This window comes from Periplaneta americana, chromosome 3, assembly GCF_040183065.1.
Source record: "Periplaneta americana isolate PAMFEO1 chromosome 3, P.americana_PAMFEO1_priV1, whole genome shotgun sequence".
NCBI lineage: Eukaryota > Metazoa > Arthropoda > Insecta > Blattodea > Blattidae > Periplaneta > Periplaneta americana.
The window spans coordinates 82,627,817-82,645,110 of record NC_091119.1 but is presented as its reverse complement, the minus strand read 5'-3'; the positions used below and the strand labels follow the sequence as shown (position 1 = coordinate 82,645,110).

General features: G+C 34.6%; 1 protein-coding gene across 9 annotated transcripts in view; it reads left to right on the top strand.

Moving 5' to 3' along the window:
- The window catches only part of Ih (hyperpolarization activated cyclic nucleotide gated potassium channel Ih), a 934,537-nt gene extending 917,559 nt beyond the window's left edge, over positions 1-16,978 (top strand). For 5 of the 9 annotated variants that reach the window (XM_069820890.1, XM_069820887.1, XM_069820889.1 and 2 more), the window contains 2 exons: positions 4,486-4,762; positions 7,730-16,978. In XM_069820890.1, coding sequence (XP_069676991.1) covers positions 4,486-4,762; positions 7,730-8,069 — 617 coding nt within the window. In that variant the 3' untranslated portion in view covers positions 8,070-16,978. Of the gene's footprint in view, positions 1-4,485; positions 4,763-7,705 lie in introns of all 9 variants that reach the window. The other 4 variants (XM_069820882.1, XM_069820888.1, XM_069820885.1 and 1 more) reach the window with 1 other exon arrangement.
- Positions 16,979-17,294: the final 316 nt, after the last annotated feature.

Here is a 17,294-nt window from a genome sequence, read left to right as displayed (position 1 = left end):
TAATACATCAATATAATTTTCTTTCCTTACTTTATACTTTATAAAGTATACTCGTATTAAACCAATTATATTTTATGAGGGAGACAGAAGTTATCCCTAACAGGGATGTTAATATGAATTTATGAGAGAAGGATAACTTTCCAAATGGGGGGAAATCCCCTCCATCCCCCCAGTTAATTCGCACCCTGGTAAACTATACTTCCTGTAGGACAATTACAAGTAGGCTATGGAGATTGTTATACCATTCCGAATTGTGTGAAAACGTAATAGTAAAAGTGCTTATTTTATTGTAAACAATTATCGATTAAAGTAGCTAAAAGATTTTTACTTTCATCTAGATTGACGTAAAGTTAGTGGTCATTTTTATCTGATTCCGATAAGTAATCAATAAATCATATAATATTATACAATTATATTCGAAACTGAAAATAGACTAAAAAAATTCGCATAAAACTTCTGAGAATGAATTATAAAATTACTAACCAGGACATAATAATAAACTGAAATTTTTGGAAGCCAAGGGGTACCAAAACAGTATCTCTTGTCTTCCAAGTAGAACAACTCCTTCTACAAGTGACTTCACTACTCTTCTCTATAGGTCAACCCTCTGATGCATAACATGGGTCTCAAAGGCCCGGTCACGAAATGAAACAGCTATAGCTTTGTAATTCTGCACGATAAACTGCTGCCTCCTTGTGACAAGTCGACAAATATAATTATGATCTAATAGCTGAAGTGACATTTTTTTCAGGCTGAAGATTTTCTCTAAATTGTTGGTCTTTTACCAGTACCCTGTTGTTACATAGCATGGGTCTCTGAGGCCCGCTTCTAAGCTCCCGTAAAAGATTATTTAAATACATTTATATAATATTTCTGCAGAAACTTCATCTGACATTGTTTTGATCATCCTGGTGTCCTCGGGAGTGAAGCAAATTACACTGTGAAATGAGTGGAAAACCTACCAAACGTAAATATTATCTCGACAAGAGTTTGAGGCATTCATTGGAATATTTTTGTTAGCTGGTGTAGTGAATAATTCTAATGAAGCAATGCGATAAATATTTTCCTCTTCTAATAGCAATCCCCACTACAGAGCATGCATATCAATAAATCTTTTGAGACAATTCGTAAAGCATTGCGTTTTGATGACAAGAGGACTTGGGATAAAAGACTTCAAGCAGAGAGTTTGGATGTCTTTCGCTATGAATGGAGCATTTTCATCGAGAATTGCAAGAAGTATGTGCTCATTGAGTTCATGATCGTAGATGAACAGCTACCAGTAGTTTCTTTCAGAGGGCGCTGCCCATTTTTACAGTACATGCCAAACAAGCTCGAAAAATATGGAAGAAAAATTGTCAGGATCTGTGATGCGAAAAATGCCTACTCTTTCGATGCAATAATATATAGACTGGGAGGAAGATAGGCATGCCACTAGAAAAAGGCTTAGCTCACATCAGTTCCTCTGGCACTAGAACTCCTCACAAAAAGACTTGCTTTAGTCGGCACCATGAAGGAAGACAAGAGGGACATACCACCAGTGATGCATGCTCATAAATCCAGACCAGTTTGTTCATCAGAATTTTGTTCTCATGCTGAACTAACTCTTGTAACTTTTGTTCCTAAGATGAACAAGAGTATAATGTATCTACTGTAAGTACAACACACAAGGATAAATCTGTGATAAGCTGAACCAATGTGCACGACGAACACAGTAGTGGCCGACCATCCCTGGTGACGCCAGAACTGATGGAAAATGTGCGGCAAGCAGTTTTGCAGAACCGGCACTTCACAATTTCGGTACTCTCTGGTCAATTCCCCCAGATGTCTCGCTCCCGGTGGCTTGGTTTCGGAAAGTGTGTGCAAGATGGTCGCCAAAGCAGCCGACAGATGAACACAATACTTAACGTCTGGCTGCAGCATTGACATTCCTCCAGCGATATGCAGAGCAAGGTGACGAGTTTCTCGACAATGTTATCACCAGGGATGAAACTTGGGTGTTGCGTGCCGCAGCAGAAAAAAAACAACAATCCATTCATTGGCGGCATAGTGGTTCACCTGTGAGGACCAAATTCATGCAGACAATCTCTGTCAAAAAATCATGTGCACTGTATTCTTGGATTGACGTGGTGACGTTACGTGCAAGTTTTTATCACGAGGGGAGACAGTTAATGCTGAGCGGTATTGTCAGAAATTGCAAATCTGAGGAGGGCGATCCAGAACAAGAGACGTGGAATAAAGAGTCATTACACTTTTGCCCGACAACGCATGACCACATACAGTCAATGCCACACGCAATCTGTTGCTTCAGTTTGGATGGAAGATCTTCGACTATCCACTCCAGATCCCCGACATCGCGCCAAGTGACTTTCATCCCTTCCGTCTTATGAAGCGCATTCTGGCTGGAAAACGTTTCCACAACGATGTTGAGGCACTGATGGCAGTGACTTCATGGCCCTAGAGGTTAGCGGCAGATTTCTGTGACAAGGAAATACAAATGATGGTGCACCGGTGTGATAAATTGTTTAATAACTGTGGTGACTATGTTGAGAAGTAGACAGTGAATCTGTAAATAGTGCAATAAATATTTCTTACTTACTGATGCTTTTTTTCCTTTACCGGCAATTGGAACTTACTTCCTGGATGCACCTCGTAATATGCTGTGAATGTAAACAGTTAAAATCTTTTCAACAGGTTAAAAGTAAAATGAAAAGAGAATCTAACATGTGAATGTATATATTTAATTCTTCACGGCTACAAATAGAAAATTGACTAGATTATATTTAAAATTAAGACAATAAAATGTAATGAAATTGTAAAATTTATATACAATATTAGTTACCATTTTGTATAATTTAAATAAATAAACATATTCATTCAAAATAACACAGTATTTTACATTACAATTCAAATTAACACCGTATTTCACATTGCAAGTAAGTGCGGGCCTCGTAGGCCCATGTCATGCATTTAAAGGGAGGAAAAACAGCCATGCATCAGAGGGTTAAGCTCCGATTTACAGAATACCACTTTGTTATCAAACAGTTCATCACAGTTCTTAAGAGTCATGATTTTACTGTCATATGTATGAGTATTACCAACGCGTTGTTAGGATAGGTTTAGATCAGTGGTTCTCAATATTTTTTCGTTCATGGCACACTATCCCATGTAGTGAGTTCCCGCGGTACACTAACATACGAGTTGGCAACAATGCAAGAATCAATGGATATAAGTATGAAGTGTCAATTACTACATTAGATTTGTTCGAATATTGAAATTCCTTTCATGTACTGAATTACCCTTAATGTCATCCAGAGCAGATGTATAAAATTCGATATCCAGCATCTTGGCACAAAATGGGCTGGGCTTAAGACACTAACAAACATAAAAAACAAGAAACGCAAGAAACTTCTCTCAGTTGAACAAGAAATGCGTGTGTGTTTGTCTTCAATTCCACCACGAATTGAACTTTTGTGTAAAAGCAAAAATAAATATTGAATGAAACATTTTAATTACTTTTACCAACAATAAAGCCTCAGAAGTTTTGCGGCACACCTGGCTAATCTCGCGGCACAATAGTATGCTGCGGCACACTCGTTGAGAACCAATGGTTTAGATAGTACCTAATTAATAAGTGGCATTTCTTAAGAGCAAGGGCTTCTTACGTGAAAGAGGCTAAAGCAGTACCGGTCAGCCATACTGATCAAGTTCAGCACACAATCTTTACTGTTTTCTTGAACTATCTCTGTCATTTCTCTCTCTGCTTCGGCAGCCGATAGTCAACAGCCTAAATCTTCATTTCGTTTGCCTATTTGGTTCTCTGTCTTCCTACTCTCCTATGATCTATCCATGGATCCTACTTCATCAACCATTTGGTCTCAGTGGCGTATACTGGTTAAAGTGTTTGGGCTACCGCTGACCCTATTATTACACAAAATATATCTAACAAATACTTTAATTTTAATTACTATGGTAAAACTAATAATACAAAATTATTACATTATGTTATATTATAAACTTTTTCTTTTGTAATTTCCTTGGGCTACCACCGGTAGCCCCGGTAGCCCGCAAAATACGCCCCTGTTTGGTCTATTATCTGTTGAAGTCCCATCGTACTATCCACTTTCATTTGATACCAGTACCTCTGGAATCTACTATTACGTCTTGAATTTCCATCCTGTTTCTCATTTCTTTCTCCCTGGCCTTTTAGACTGACTACTAACTTCATGAATAAAATTATTATTTCTTATTTCTTTGGCAAACCATTATTATTTTTCTATCTCTCTTGTTTAAAGTCCATGTCTATGGATAGCAAATAATTGCGGTTTTTATCATATATTATAGATCATATCCTAAACATTCAAGCGTATGTATACGTAATATGAATAGAAAATGATCTAACTTTACAAGGAATTAAATCATTACTATCTCCTTTATTTTTCAGTTATCAAAGAAACAAATTATATGCTATGGTTGCATATGTTTCAGGGGACATCATCATTAAAGAAGGAACCATTGGTACCAAGATGTATTTCATTCAAGAAGGCATTGTGGATATCGTGATGGCCAATGGAGAAGTTGCCACGAGTCTAAGTGACGGCTCTTACTTTGGAGAGATTTGTTTATTAACAAACGCTCGCCGAGTTGCCAGCGTTCGCGCTGAAACCTATTGCAACCTCTTCTCTCTATCCGTAGAGCATTTTAACGTGGTGCTAGATCAGTACCCACTCATGCGCCGAACCATGGAGAGTGTTGCAGCCGAAAGGTAAGATTACGGGAGCACTTCTATGCCTGCTCAAGGAAATGAAATGACATTCAACATTCATTTGGTTGGGTTGCCTTTTGACAGACAAAACACAAGTATCATAGAAAACTTCAAAATAATGGAAATATTGTGCCCGTGCACAGGCCGTCACACTCGACAGCTTCCAATCAACTTACAAAGCGCATCCAGAAAGTAAGTTCTAATTTCTTGCAAATAAATGAGATGACAACGTTTTCTATATTATTTTATCATTACAAAATTATAAATACTTCTTTTATATTCACTCCATACATCCATATAGTATTACATCAGGACAAATGTCCTGACATCTCTCATTGATGTAGTTTGGCGCCATAGTCCTGAATCAATTATTCATGGTTGTGTTCACGCTATTATCTCTGTCCATCTTTGACATGTTCAAGTCAATGATAACCCAAACTGGTAATCAGTGGCTTTCAAGTTTTCCCTTTATTCAAAGCTTTTAGTAGAATACAACTTCAACTAAGGGCGACTACTCCATATCCATGAGGATCATCCTACATTTCATATCTGTTTATTCGTTTTAAAATAACATCAAAATTTAGTGATAAATTATCGGAAATAATACGTAAGTAAAATGATCAAATGGAAAGTTTTTAAGAAACGTTCTTTCGTACTGTGAAGAATAAATACTTTTCATGTCCTAATAATTTAGACTGTAGATATGTTGGAAGGACAGGGACAGCGAAAATAGTGCAGAAACAGCATAAGAACGAGACCAACTGTCTTCTTTGACCACAAACGTCTAGAGATCATGGATGAGAAACTGATATCATATTGGTAAAGAAAATTGCAATGTGAAAAATACAATATTCATTCTAAATTTTCGTTTCACTAGGAATTTCATAAAACATAGCAATACAGCCAAGAAAACTTATTTAGTTTATAATGCAAATAATCGTATGTACTGGAAAATACCTTCATACCACATTGAGCTTTCAAATTCGTCTCAAAGTAGGTTCTTCAAGTATACATACGAAGAAATATTCTGATTCTTGCTAAAGTTATTTTTTGCATGTGTCAGATTTGTTCCTTTTTATACTACTACTGCTGCTGCTATAAGTTTATAAAGTGATTATGATAAAACAATAGCAAATTATCATTGTTAGAAAATTATTTTGAGGATAAATACAAAAACGTCTGCCCTAATATAACAAATCTATGGATGTAGGATGTAAATATACCTGTATGTATCTGACACCAATCCTGTGATAATAACGTAATATTGAAAACGTCGTTATCTCATTTATTTACAAACAATCGGAAATTACTTCTTGGACATGCCTCATACATTTCTTGACTACCCAGCAGTGCAGGAAATACCACATTTATATCCGTCAGCTATTAAGTCTACCCTACATTTAAAAGAGCTGGTATTTGAGAACGTCGTATGTGTAACACAAGAAGACTACTAGGCGTACCACTTTCAAGTACCATAAGACTCTGAATAGGGATTATAATCTCCATTTTACTGCGTTGTGATTCATAGTGTGCATGAGTAAAACAGCTTTCTCTTCTTATACAATTTATAATACAAATATAAAAAACATAATTCTATAAATTTTGAAGTTTAAAGAAACAAAAAATAACAGTTACAGTATTCTTATTTTCTTGTTTTCTTAAACTTCAAAACTTATAGAATTGTGTTTCTTATATTTGAATTATGCATTGTAATAAAGGGAGAAGATGGAGACAAAATAAGTTGTTCAAAAACATTAGATCTAGTGCTTGATGTAAATATGACACAAATATACAAGAGACACAAAATTCGTATTTCGGAAGCACAAATTCCATACCTATTGTAATGTATTATTCAATATATACATGTTTAATAAAAACTTACTAGAGTAAAATTTTCGTTTCTTTATAAATAATTTTCGTCTGAAGTTCAACATGTTGATATGCAGATCAACATGCATTACAGAATCTGTCGAAAGTAATAAAGAACAACTTTTACACAAAAAAATCAATTACTATTTATACCAACTTTTCTGAACACTAAAATAATGTTGATCGAATAATTTATTTTCAGTCAGTTATGTTACTACATAAACTTCATGTTACTACAATGAACTCAAATGGATTATTTTCAATAATAGGTAGTTTCCGAATAACTAGATATGTCTCTTAAAAAATGCAGTAAAATATAAGAATTCTTGATTACTTTATGACACAGATTCTTATCGGCCAGTCACATTTAGAGGCTACTTCCAACATTGTAATTATTTGTTTCAAACAGTTTCGTCACTGTATTCCTCCCAAACACCTACCGGTACTCTTTCAGAATTATGTTTTACTGCATCAATATTGTTTTGACACTCAAAGATGGTCTTTTAATTCTCTACAATCGTGTTAAAAATATTACTTCTTTGTTGTGTTCAAAATAATCTCACGGAAATTGAATAGATCTGGTCAATAAATCTTGAAGTTATGAGTTGCACATACCCATAGCAGTTCAGTTAATAATGTAAAATGAATTTATTTTGCATAAAATTTCCGAAATAGAACCAGTATGAAAAATGCGAGATAAATTTTTTGTTTCCAATTTAGACAGATCAAATTAATGAATATGTGACATAACCGTAAATTATCACCATACCTAGAAACTTGAAATGTCAAACAGTGACACTTATGAATCACAGCATCAGGGCTGCATACCACAATGTCATCATTTCCTTGATTAGGTTTGTAATGTGCCTTGCAACCCAGAATGTCTGTCGGTGTTGTCCAAATTCCTCAAAGGGTCGTTTCACTTTATGTTACGAGGTAACAGAGTAGATCTTGGTAAAATCTGGGTACATATTTGACAAAATTCAGGCGTGATTGGGAATTTTGTCAAATGTCACGCAAGACGTTGCGTGTCTGACCTGGATCTTCCAAGATCCAGCTAAGACGTCTCAGTAGGATTGCTTGTTGGTACTGTTCCAGACTGAACAAGATCGGGAAGAACCCGAATCTGGTGTCGCATCGCGAGGAGGACATGGGCAGCGAGAGTAAGACCATCAACGCAGTGGTAAACGCGCTGGCTGAGCAGGCGGAGCAGGTGAACACGTCCGAAGAGTCCATGGGCAACCAGTCGAGCGACAAGAGCATCCACGAGCTGGGCCGCAACCTGCACGAGCTGGGCAAGACCCTGCACAGACTCAACCTTCCGCGGCCCAAGTCGGAGAACAACTTCGCGTCCCAGGAGCAGCTGCCGATGAACCGCACCAGCCGGCCCATGTTCCACAAGTCCGACACGTTCCACAAGGACACCGCTTTCCAATGACACCATTGAATAGTGTATGTTGTTGTTGTTGTTGCTGCCATTGCCGCCGCCACCGCGCTACAGTGAGAGACACCACAAACTTTTGGTAAATCGATTTTGTATATAAATAATATGCTGAAGTCCACGTTTTTTGATGATGAACCGCGCATCGGATCTCGTGTGTCTTCTGCTTGTACCTAACGAGTCCAACAAACGAGTGAAGAGCACATACGTTGTTATTGACACAAATAAATAAGAATCTGTTTTCTCTTCTGGTGCTCAACAAGGGATCCAGCATCACATTGTTTTTGTTGATAGTGAGGGAGACTGACTCACGTCCAAGAGGAAGCTAGAATGTGCAATATTAGAATACAAAATAATATAGCTTTAAATTAGGGTGCTCAATAAACATAGGGAGCTGCGTTTTTACACCCAGTCTACGTCACAGTATGTATGGTGTAATAGAGTATTTTATTAGTTTACACATCTAGATAATTAAATAGGCCTAAATGTAAAATAATATATATACGACATGAATGGCAGGACCATTATTTCCGTATAGTGTACACAGAGTCTTGTTGAGAAGGTTCTATATTTGTTCATAGCTATTTTCAAACAGGCGAACGTTTATTATAAAATTCAGAAGTGGCTTTTTCATACAATGGTTAACTTTGAGCTCTGCAATTGTGATTATAATGATCCAGGAACTTTTTCTTATTACTATTGTATTTTGGATATTCTGTGTCTGTTGAGTTGCTCCCGCTCACTCACTAGTTCACCCGACTGACTCGTACCATACTTTTATTTATGTGAAGACTGCAGATTCTCGTAGCGAGTCCTTCGTCATGTTATCGTACTCATTTCTATAATATTTAGTTTCGATAGATTTCTCCTTCCATCGTCAAATAATACACAAGGTAGGCGTCATGTATCTTATCTAGATTACCGATGACATGTCCTTCTCAGTAATGTGATGTTTTTGTTGGAATAGATTCAAATGTAGTGCTGATATTTTTTACCAAAAGTGCTCATCATTGTTGTAATGTAAGCGAAAGATTGAAGAGTGAACTGGTCATCTACTGTAGTGTGCTAAAAGAGAGCGGCACCTACTCCTCATAGAAGGAACTCTTAGCTGTGATCCAAACCAGTAGCTGCTGAAATCTTCCCACTCACGACTTCTTGGTTTCTCTGGAGATGCATTATTGCCATTATTTTTCTATCGTTAATTGAGTTGCAGCAAAGTACAAGCCAAATTCAGAAGTTACTACTGCTGAACTCTAGATTTCACGATGTCTGTGCTGCTTCCCACAACAAATAGGCACTAAGGAATTGCAGTAGAGTTTTATATATACTGGACACATATGTGCATCTGAAGGCTAATGTGAATACAGTCGAGTACGTTGCTTTACTTTTGGTTGGTACAGTGTTGTATTTATTTGTTTACAAGATGTGGCTTTAGAGTTGAAGAAGAAGTGCATTCAAATGAGTGGAAGGAAGTTTTATTTTGTGTAATTTACGAGTATTACATGATATAAGGGTAAAAAATGTAATACTATGTAGGATACCAATAGTTTTACCCATTGAAAAGAGTTCTGAAGTCCATAATCAATCCTTTACAATAAATACGTTTAAGTTTTAAGCACTTATATAAGAATATGTGCAGTAGGGTATATATTTTGTTTGAGACTAAGACAAATTCGCAATAGAGACGCTTTAATAATAACACAAGGGCGCCCACAGGGGGTAGCAATTGCTACCACTGAGATTTTTATTTTTCTCTATGTATTCGATACAAATCCTGAAATCCTCGCTAAACAATTCAACAAAAGCGAGTGCTTTAAACCATGAATGTGTGCGCAGAGTAATTTAGATTTCAGAACTGGCTATTTTTCATGTTCAATTTTCTCTCTCTTCATCCATCCGTTTCCTCTTAATTTTATAACCATCTTGCTACCACTGAGATTGGATCCTGCAGGTGCCCTTGTAATATCAATGATAAACTAAGAATACACACAATATGGCTATCACTTATGATAAACTCAACTGTAATTTATCTGTTTTCCAACAAATAGTTAATAATGGGTCCTGTGTTTCTTAACTGTACAAAAGACTTACAATACAAAAATCTCCCAGGTTTCATAGATTTTTCCCACTGGTGTATTTTCAAGGCTGGGCGGCACCAGGACACTTTTCTGATTTTCATATTATCGTCAAATTTTGCATTTATAAAAAGTCATATTTTATTCATATTTCAACAATTTCATAGTGAAATCTACCCTTCAAACCTAACAATCTCTTTATTTTTGCTATTAGAAACTTGTTCCAATTTAGTTTTCTCTATGGCTATATGCAACAAACTGTTTCTGTTCAAATAGAATGACCCAGAAGCTTATGCTTCGAAATTCCAGAGCCGGGGCACTTTTTTTTAGAAATGCATCACTGATTAGTTCTGAATATTCTCATTTCTATTTGGGAGCATGTGTGCATGTTGCATATTCGTAACAACTTCTCGCGAGCCACATTCCAAGAATTGTTATTATAAAAGTTATTATGTTGGCATACAATCTCATATAAATGTTTAATTTACAACAATTTCTCATTAAAATCTTAAAGCCATCTATTTATTCTTATGTAAAGCAGACTGAATAATCAACACTTTTTAATACAACTAAAATAGTACAGTAATACTTAACTGCTTTGATCAAACAAGTCAGTTGCAATGAGATACAAAGAGACAAACTAGTGTAAATATAAGTTACCCTATCAGTGTTCTTAAAACAAAATAAATTTAAACAGAAACGTTCACAACTTAACTCTCACTCTTTCTTATTAACACGTATATGTTATTATTTAGCATGTCAACTACGAGTATTTTATTATTTAGAAGCATCTGAATTTGTCGTCTGTCTACATTGTATCATTTTATATCTTTCATTAGACATTAAAGCTCCTCAATTAAATCTTCAAAATTAAACTTTTACTTATCATTTTAAAATCTTAACATTCTTTTATTTTAATAAAATTATGTTTATGTTAGCCAGTTCTATGTTGCTTTCAAACTGCAGGTAGTATTCAGAGACTATGGTGTAAACTTACCCCATGGCTGCTCTGTATACGACAAATGTCACACGATGTGCCAAAACTCTAACCTCGGTGGGGAGTCTTCAGATTAGGGATTTAACTACTGCTGGTGTTTGTAACTGTTAGGGAACGATTTCTGTCACAAAATGAAACAATTACACTTTTCTATGTAACTTCTTCATAACCGCAACTTTACATTTTAAAAAGTCTTGTGTGATCCCTTCATGGCCTAGATAATTTTATGATTCACACAATAGATGTACATACGTTGTGGGTACGGATAGGATAACATATGATGACATATTGGTAATTATCATCTCTTTTTAGTAGTTACTTTCAGCCATAAATTCAATTTATTTAGAAGGTAACACATCGTGTTCAAATGAAAGAGAGGCTTACTTCATGCCCAGGAATGCACTTCATCTTGTAATCAATAAAATACAAATTGCAGTATACTCTCTGTTATTTAAAGTTTTGTGACATGTTTTGTGTTTCTTTAAAGTGGAGCATGAGAACAAAAACCAAGAACGAATTTGGATTGTTAAATATTCCAGTCATGCATTTACATTTTTAAGGCAGAAATGAGGCAGTACCTCCTACCTAATATTTTAATGGCTGATAATCGATAATAATACTGGACAGTTTACAGTGGTAAAGGAAAATTTATCTGGGCACAGGGTAAATTTTATGGGGAGTTCAAATGTCATATAAAAATGTTGTACATGATGATTCATAATGTTTTATGATGAATGGTTACATATTTATTATCCCGATGTTTATTAGACTGTTTGTGAACTGAAGATGATTAACTAATTGTTGAACCAACCAGTGAAAGATCGTTTGGTAAGATTCCATTATTTTACCTTGCATGGAACTAGAAATACTAAGGGAATCTATTTTCCATATAAAACAGGGCACAGTCTTCATTAGTTTTGTACCCATTCAGATTCCTCTAATTTAAAAGGATTAAACACAAAAGAATTGTAATATTTTTGTAACTCCGCAATGTCCCCAGGCTTGGTAAGTAAAAAATTAACAAGCGTGGTGATATTAATAAAGTGAAAAATTAGCATCTGCTTAAATCTGATGAACATCTTGACCTAGCTCATCTGCTTGTCAAAAGGAACAAAGAGAGCAGACCTGCATGATATTTTAATCCAATTTTGTAAAGCCTTCGAGGAGAACTGATTTTGGCAATTAAAACACATTTGAGAAAACTGGCTACTCATATCAACGATGAAGTTATATAAAAATATCATTCCATTTTAGCATTTAACTTTATCTGAAGTAATATTTTCTTTATATGCGTTTTTAGGCTTTAACTGTAACTGTGATCTTATTAGACTTTTGGGTATTCCACTGTGACCTAGAACTTGACATTTTCAAGGTTTCGGAACTACATACAGCTTCTATCATTATGCTAGATACGGATCGCCTACTCTGTTGGGCTCGTTATGCCAGGCTAATCCGGCGATCCCTCTGGTCTTACCTATGTGCCCTGATGATGGAACTGCATGTAGTTCTGAAACGTTGAAAATGTCAAGTTCCAGGACACTGTGGAATACCCAAAAGCCTAATTCTGATTGTATTTTCTTATTAATGCATTCATAACTTAAAGCATAAAATTTAATTTCATATTGATTACTTACTGATGTAAGTAATTTGTTAATATGAGAGACACTCATCTTCTCCATTTGTCTCCGACACGATTCTTAGTCGTATACAATCGCCAATTAAAATGGAAACATTTTAAACTCAAAGCGAATATGTAGAGCTCGGGAAATATAGTTGCAAATTTACTTCCAATCGAGTGATAAAGGGAAGAAATGAGTTTATTACATCCATATTTTTGGCACACATGTTTGTGAGAAATTATGTTTGTATATTTACAGTCTCACAAGTTTAGTTGAAGTACATTTGTCAGATAAAAACTGTAAATAAGAAAGAGTCCGAAAATGTCCACAATATTGAAGAGTGATCTCTACCAATGATTTTCAATATATCATTGTACGAACTTTCGTTTCATTACTTAGTACTAATTCGCCAGAGACAAGAGTGTCTTTATTTCTTGATAATATTCCAGTTCTTAAATTTCGTTTCTGTTTTATCAATACTACTAGCTGTTCAAACAATTTTAATAGTAAATGTTCATGATAATAACCCGATTAAATTTTTATGAATACTGGTATGGCTTTTAGGAAACTGGACTATGTCAACCTCTTCAAGTTGGCTCTAATGGTAATGAAAAGATTGTAATGATTATATTGGATATCCAGAATGTAACAATACAAACTTTCTGAACACACCTACTTCCGTTCCTATAACTTCGTATAAAAATACCGGTACCTATATATAATATTTAAATGTGTGATAGAGTGATTGTCAAGCTTTCTATCAGTTCCTAAGTCATTGGTTTCTATTCCAGCCGAGAAAATGATCACCATGTCATAAATTTATGTTATGAAGTTAATATTTTTCCCGAACCAGAGGATAAATTATCAGATTTGACGTTTATGTCAGAATTCGACATTTTGTCCATCACTTTTCTCCCAACTTGTCGGGATAATGAATTCCACCTAACTAATGTTCTTATCACTGAAGCGGAATTATTCACGTAGGCTGTTAAAGAAGCCGTGGCAGATGAAAGAACACAGCAGTAAATGAAATGGTACTCATCCACCATCGAGTTATACTCGAATAAACAGGAGTTTTCGATAACTTAATGGATTCCTATACGATAATTACTTTCTTCGTAGAATATTCGCTATATGGAGCCCATAGAGTTGGTCTCTTTTGTGATGTTATATCGTGTTACAGTTCCCCATTGCTATTGCACTATATAAAAGTTTATTGTAAATTGCAGAGATACGATGGAATGACAGCAGAGAAGACGGGAGTAATCCGAGAAAATCTACCATGCACTCGTCAGAATTTGAAATAGAGTCTCCAGTGTGCAAAGGCAACAAATTAGTTGTTTCAATAATATTATAGTAGCACCTGTTAACAACAAAAATTATTACAGAATGGCACAATATGTCAAACTTTCTAATAGCATATATATTCCTCAAAAAATAAAATTATCATTAACGTGAAATAACATTTTATACATTGTAAACCTTTACGCTACGTGGAGTTGTCCTGTACATGCTGTTTGATTTGTACTAAATCTCAAACAAATTGGTATTCTAACCTTGTCCAAGAGATCAGTCTCATTACTAGATTAACAATAAGAAACAGACCATAATTACAATTAAATATGCAGATGAAAACAGTAATCAGTCAAATTGTTCAACTCTTTACATAGGTCAGATCGCCGTTTGTCAGAAATTTCGTACCGTACTTTGTTGCATATGTCCATTCTCTTCTTCATATTCAAGACATGTCTGAAGATGAATGGTGCTTGGTATTTCGATGGGTGTCGATGTATTGTTTCTTTCGGCCTTACATTATTACATTCTGATCATTATTTCCATTGCCAACTTGACTTGAGAAATAATGTTGTTGACATTTCAAAGCCAGTCAGTTCTACCTATTTGCTGGGAAATGTGAATAGTTCGCTGTTGATATTGTTACTGATGTGTGAGTGAATGGATTCTAAAAACAGAACTGAAAACTGGTATTCTTAACTCGCTGAATGTGCCTGGGAGCAGCAGCCCCCATGTACGTAGTGATGAGTCACCGGGAGTTAAGAATCCCACCTCTGATAAGCTATCAGGAATACAGGAAGCTCATTAATGTTTATGCCTTAAATGGGAATGCTGCGCATGCATGATGCAGATAGATTCTCTGTATGTTACGGTTATGCCATGTCTGTATGACCAGCTAGTTGTCAGCTCTGTGCTATGTCATGTCAGGATTGTAACAGTCAGAACCGAAGACTTCAGTCTCCTGTTGAATGAAGGATTATGGCCCTGTTTTTTCAACGAATGCTAATCTTCTGTATAAAACGGCAATATGCTTTATATAAATAAGGCAGTAATGAGGTAACTCAATTGAAAAAACAGTGAGTACAGACAATCCATGCTTCAAATTATATCAGATCATATTATTATTTGATAATATGGTTACAGATTTACAAGATCTATATAATTATATCTATTGCATGTTGCAATATTATGTACCGGTAGAGGAAATTAGTCGTAAATTATACTAAATTTATGTTGCGTGTAATATATATTTTATTCGAAATTTAATCTAAAAGGTTTATCAAATTTTTAATAAAATGACAGTTGATTTGCAATTATGAATTAGGACTGAAGTGGTATATTTGCATATTGTGACAGTAACTTTCAAATTGCTTCATTTCTTAATAATTTCACGAAGAAGTGAGTGTATCTGTGAAACCTGTTCCTGAGGGATTGATATTTAAACATTTTTCTTGGAGTTTATTCTGAAATTATTTTTTTCACCTTCATTATTTATTTGAAGTTTTAATTGTACCGTATCTTAGTTCAGAATCAAGTTAATTTCGAAGTTTTGATATTGTTCACATTTATCTAAGATTTGTTATGTCAGTGACATGTGTACTGCTTTTAATGCTTTCATTTGAATTTTGCTGTAAATAACTCTTTTAATTTTTTTTCATATGTTAGAAAAGACAAGTTAAATACTTTTAAAATTTCCCTTTCTCCCAACCTCATTTGTCTATTTTTCACAGATATCATCATAGAATTATATGGATAAAAAAAACTAAAAAATTTAGTTTCCCACAGTGATATCAAATACTGGTACATGCCAGAAGGTGAACACTCTCTTACCGGTACCAGTAACCATTGTTGTCGCATCTCTACTGTTACACAATACACATACATGTGTTCTTACCTTCAATAAATTTGTATATTTCCATCAGAAACTTTCCCACGCACTTTCAAAAGCCTTATTCTTCACGTTTTGGATCACAATTGACGCATTTACAATAACTCAAAGTTTTGTTCTATCTGAGTGAATTTAATAATACCATAATATCTATAGAATTTTAGGCAATTTACAGATTCTTTCAGACTAAAATATATCATGTTTGCAATGCAGATCATGTTTAAGATCGTTGTTGTGTGAGTAGACATTAAATGAAAGACCTAGAAAGCTGGATTGGCTGTATGTTGAGATAGGGTGATGAATGTACACAGGAAACAAACGTGTTATTTGCCTGTTTGCACATGTGGATCCAGATCTCTATCCTTGGATTATGTATATTTTTCATCATATTTTAATACTGGACACTTCAACTTGCTTTAGAAATACATACATTATTTTCGTTGTTTTCGACAATAATTTTAATGAAGTCTCTGGTGCTCTACAACTCACATTAAGTCAGATACCGTACAATTGAAGACATTTAGTATAAGATATTTAAGTGAGCTGTGGGCATTATGATAGAAAAGGCAACAAAATGAAAAACTTAATCACGAATTTAATAAATAAGCAGGCTGCAGTGAGATTATATATGTCCATTGTCAGATTAAGGGAGATTGAGTTAATAAATACAGTTCGTGATTGACTTCTGAATGTTTCATAAAGAGCTATGATTACGCTTCAATTACCTCGATAAATTTTAGTTTACTTTGCAGTGATATTAATAGGTTAAAACAGGTTACATTGTTGCAATCTTCTTCTTATTCTTATTATTATTATTATTATTATTATTATTATTATTATTATTATTATTATTATTATTATTATTATTATTATTATTATTATTATTATTCCTTTCGCGTCTACATGAAGCATAACTTACACCAAGTCTGAATATTCGCCAACAGACTGTTTCCAGTAATTTGTTTTAACTTTCCCCAAGAACATCCATGTCATTGATTTCTGTTCATGTCCAGATTTTTCTTGGTTTTTTTTTTCTTTTGTAAAATAATAATTAATTTTTTTTTCACTAACAAATATTTGACTCACCCGAAAAAAGAAATGCTTCTATATTACAAGAAATTGCATAAATAAATATTTATGAAATTAAAGTGAAAATTAAGAAGAATTTATGATGTGCAAAAGTGATCGAGTCACAAGTTCATGTAGAATAACGAATATTAATAGAAGTAAATGTAATTCTTTGCGATGAGGAATTATTGTGTCTTTGATGCTTTAGATCCATATGATTCTTCATTAACAACAAGAGACTTTCTCCACGTAATATAAGAAGTCACTCCCTTTGATCTGACA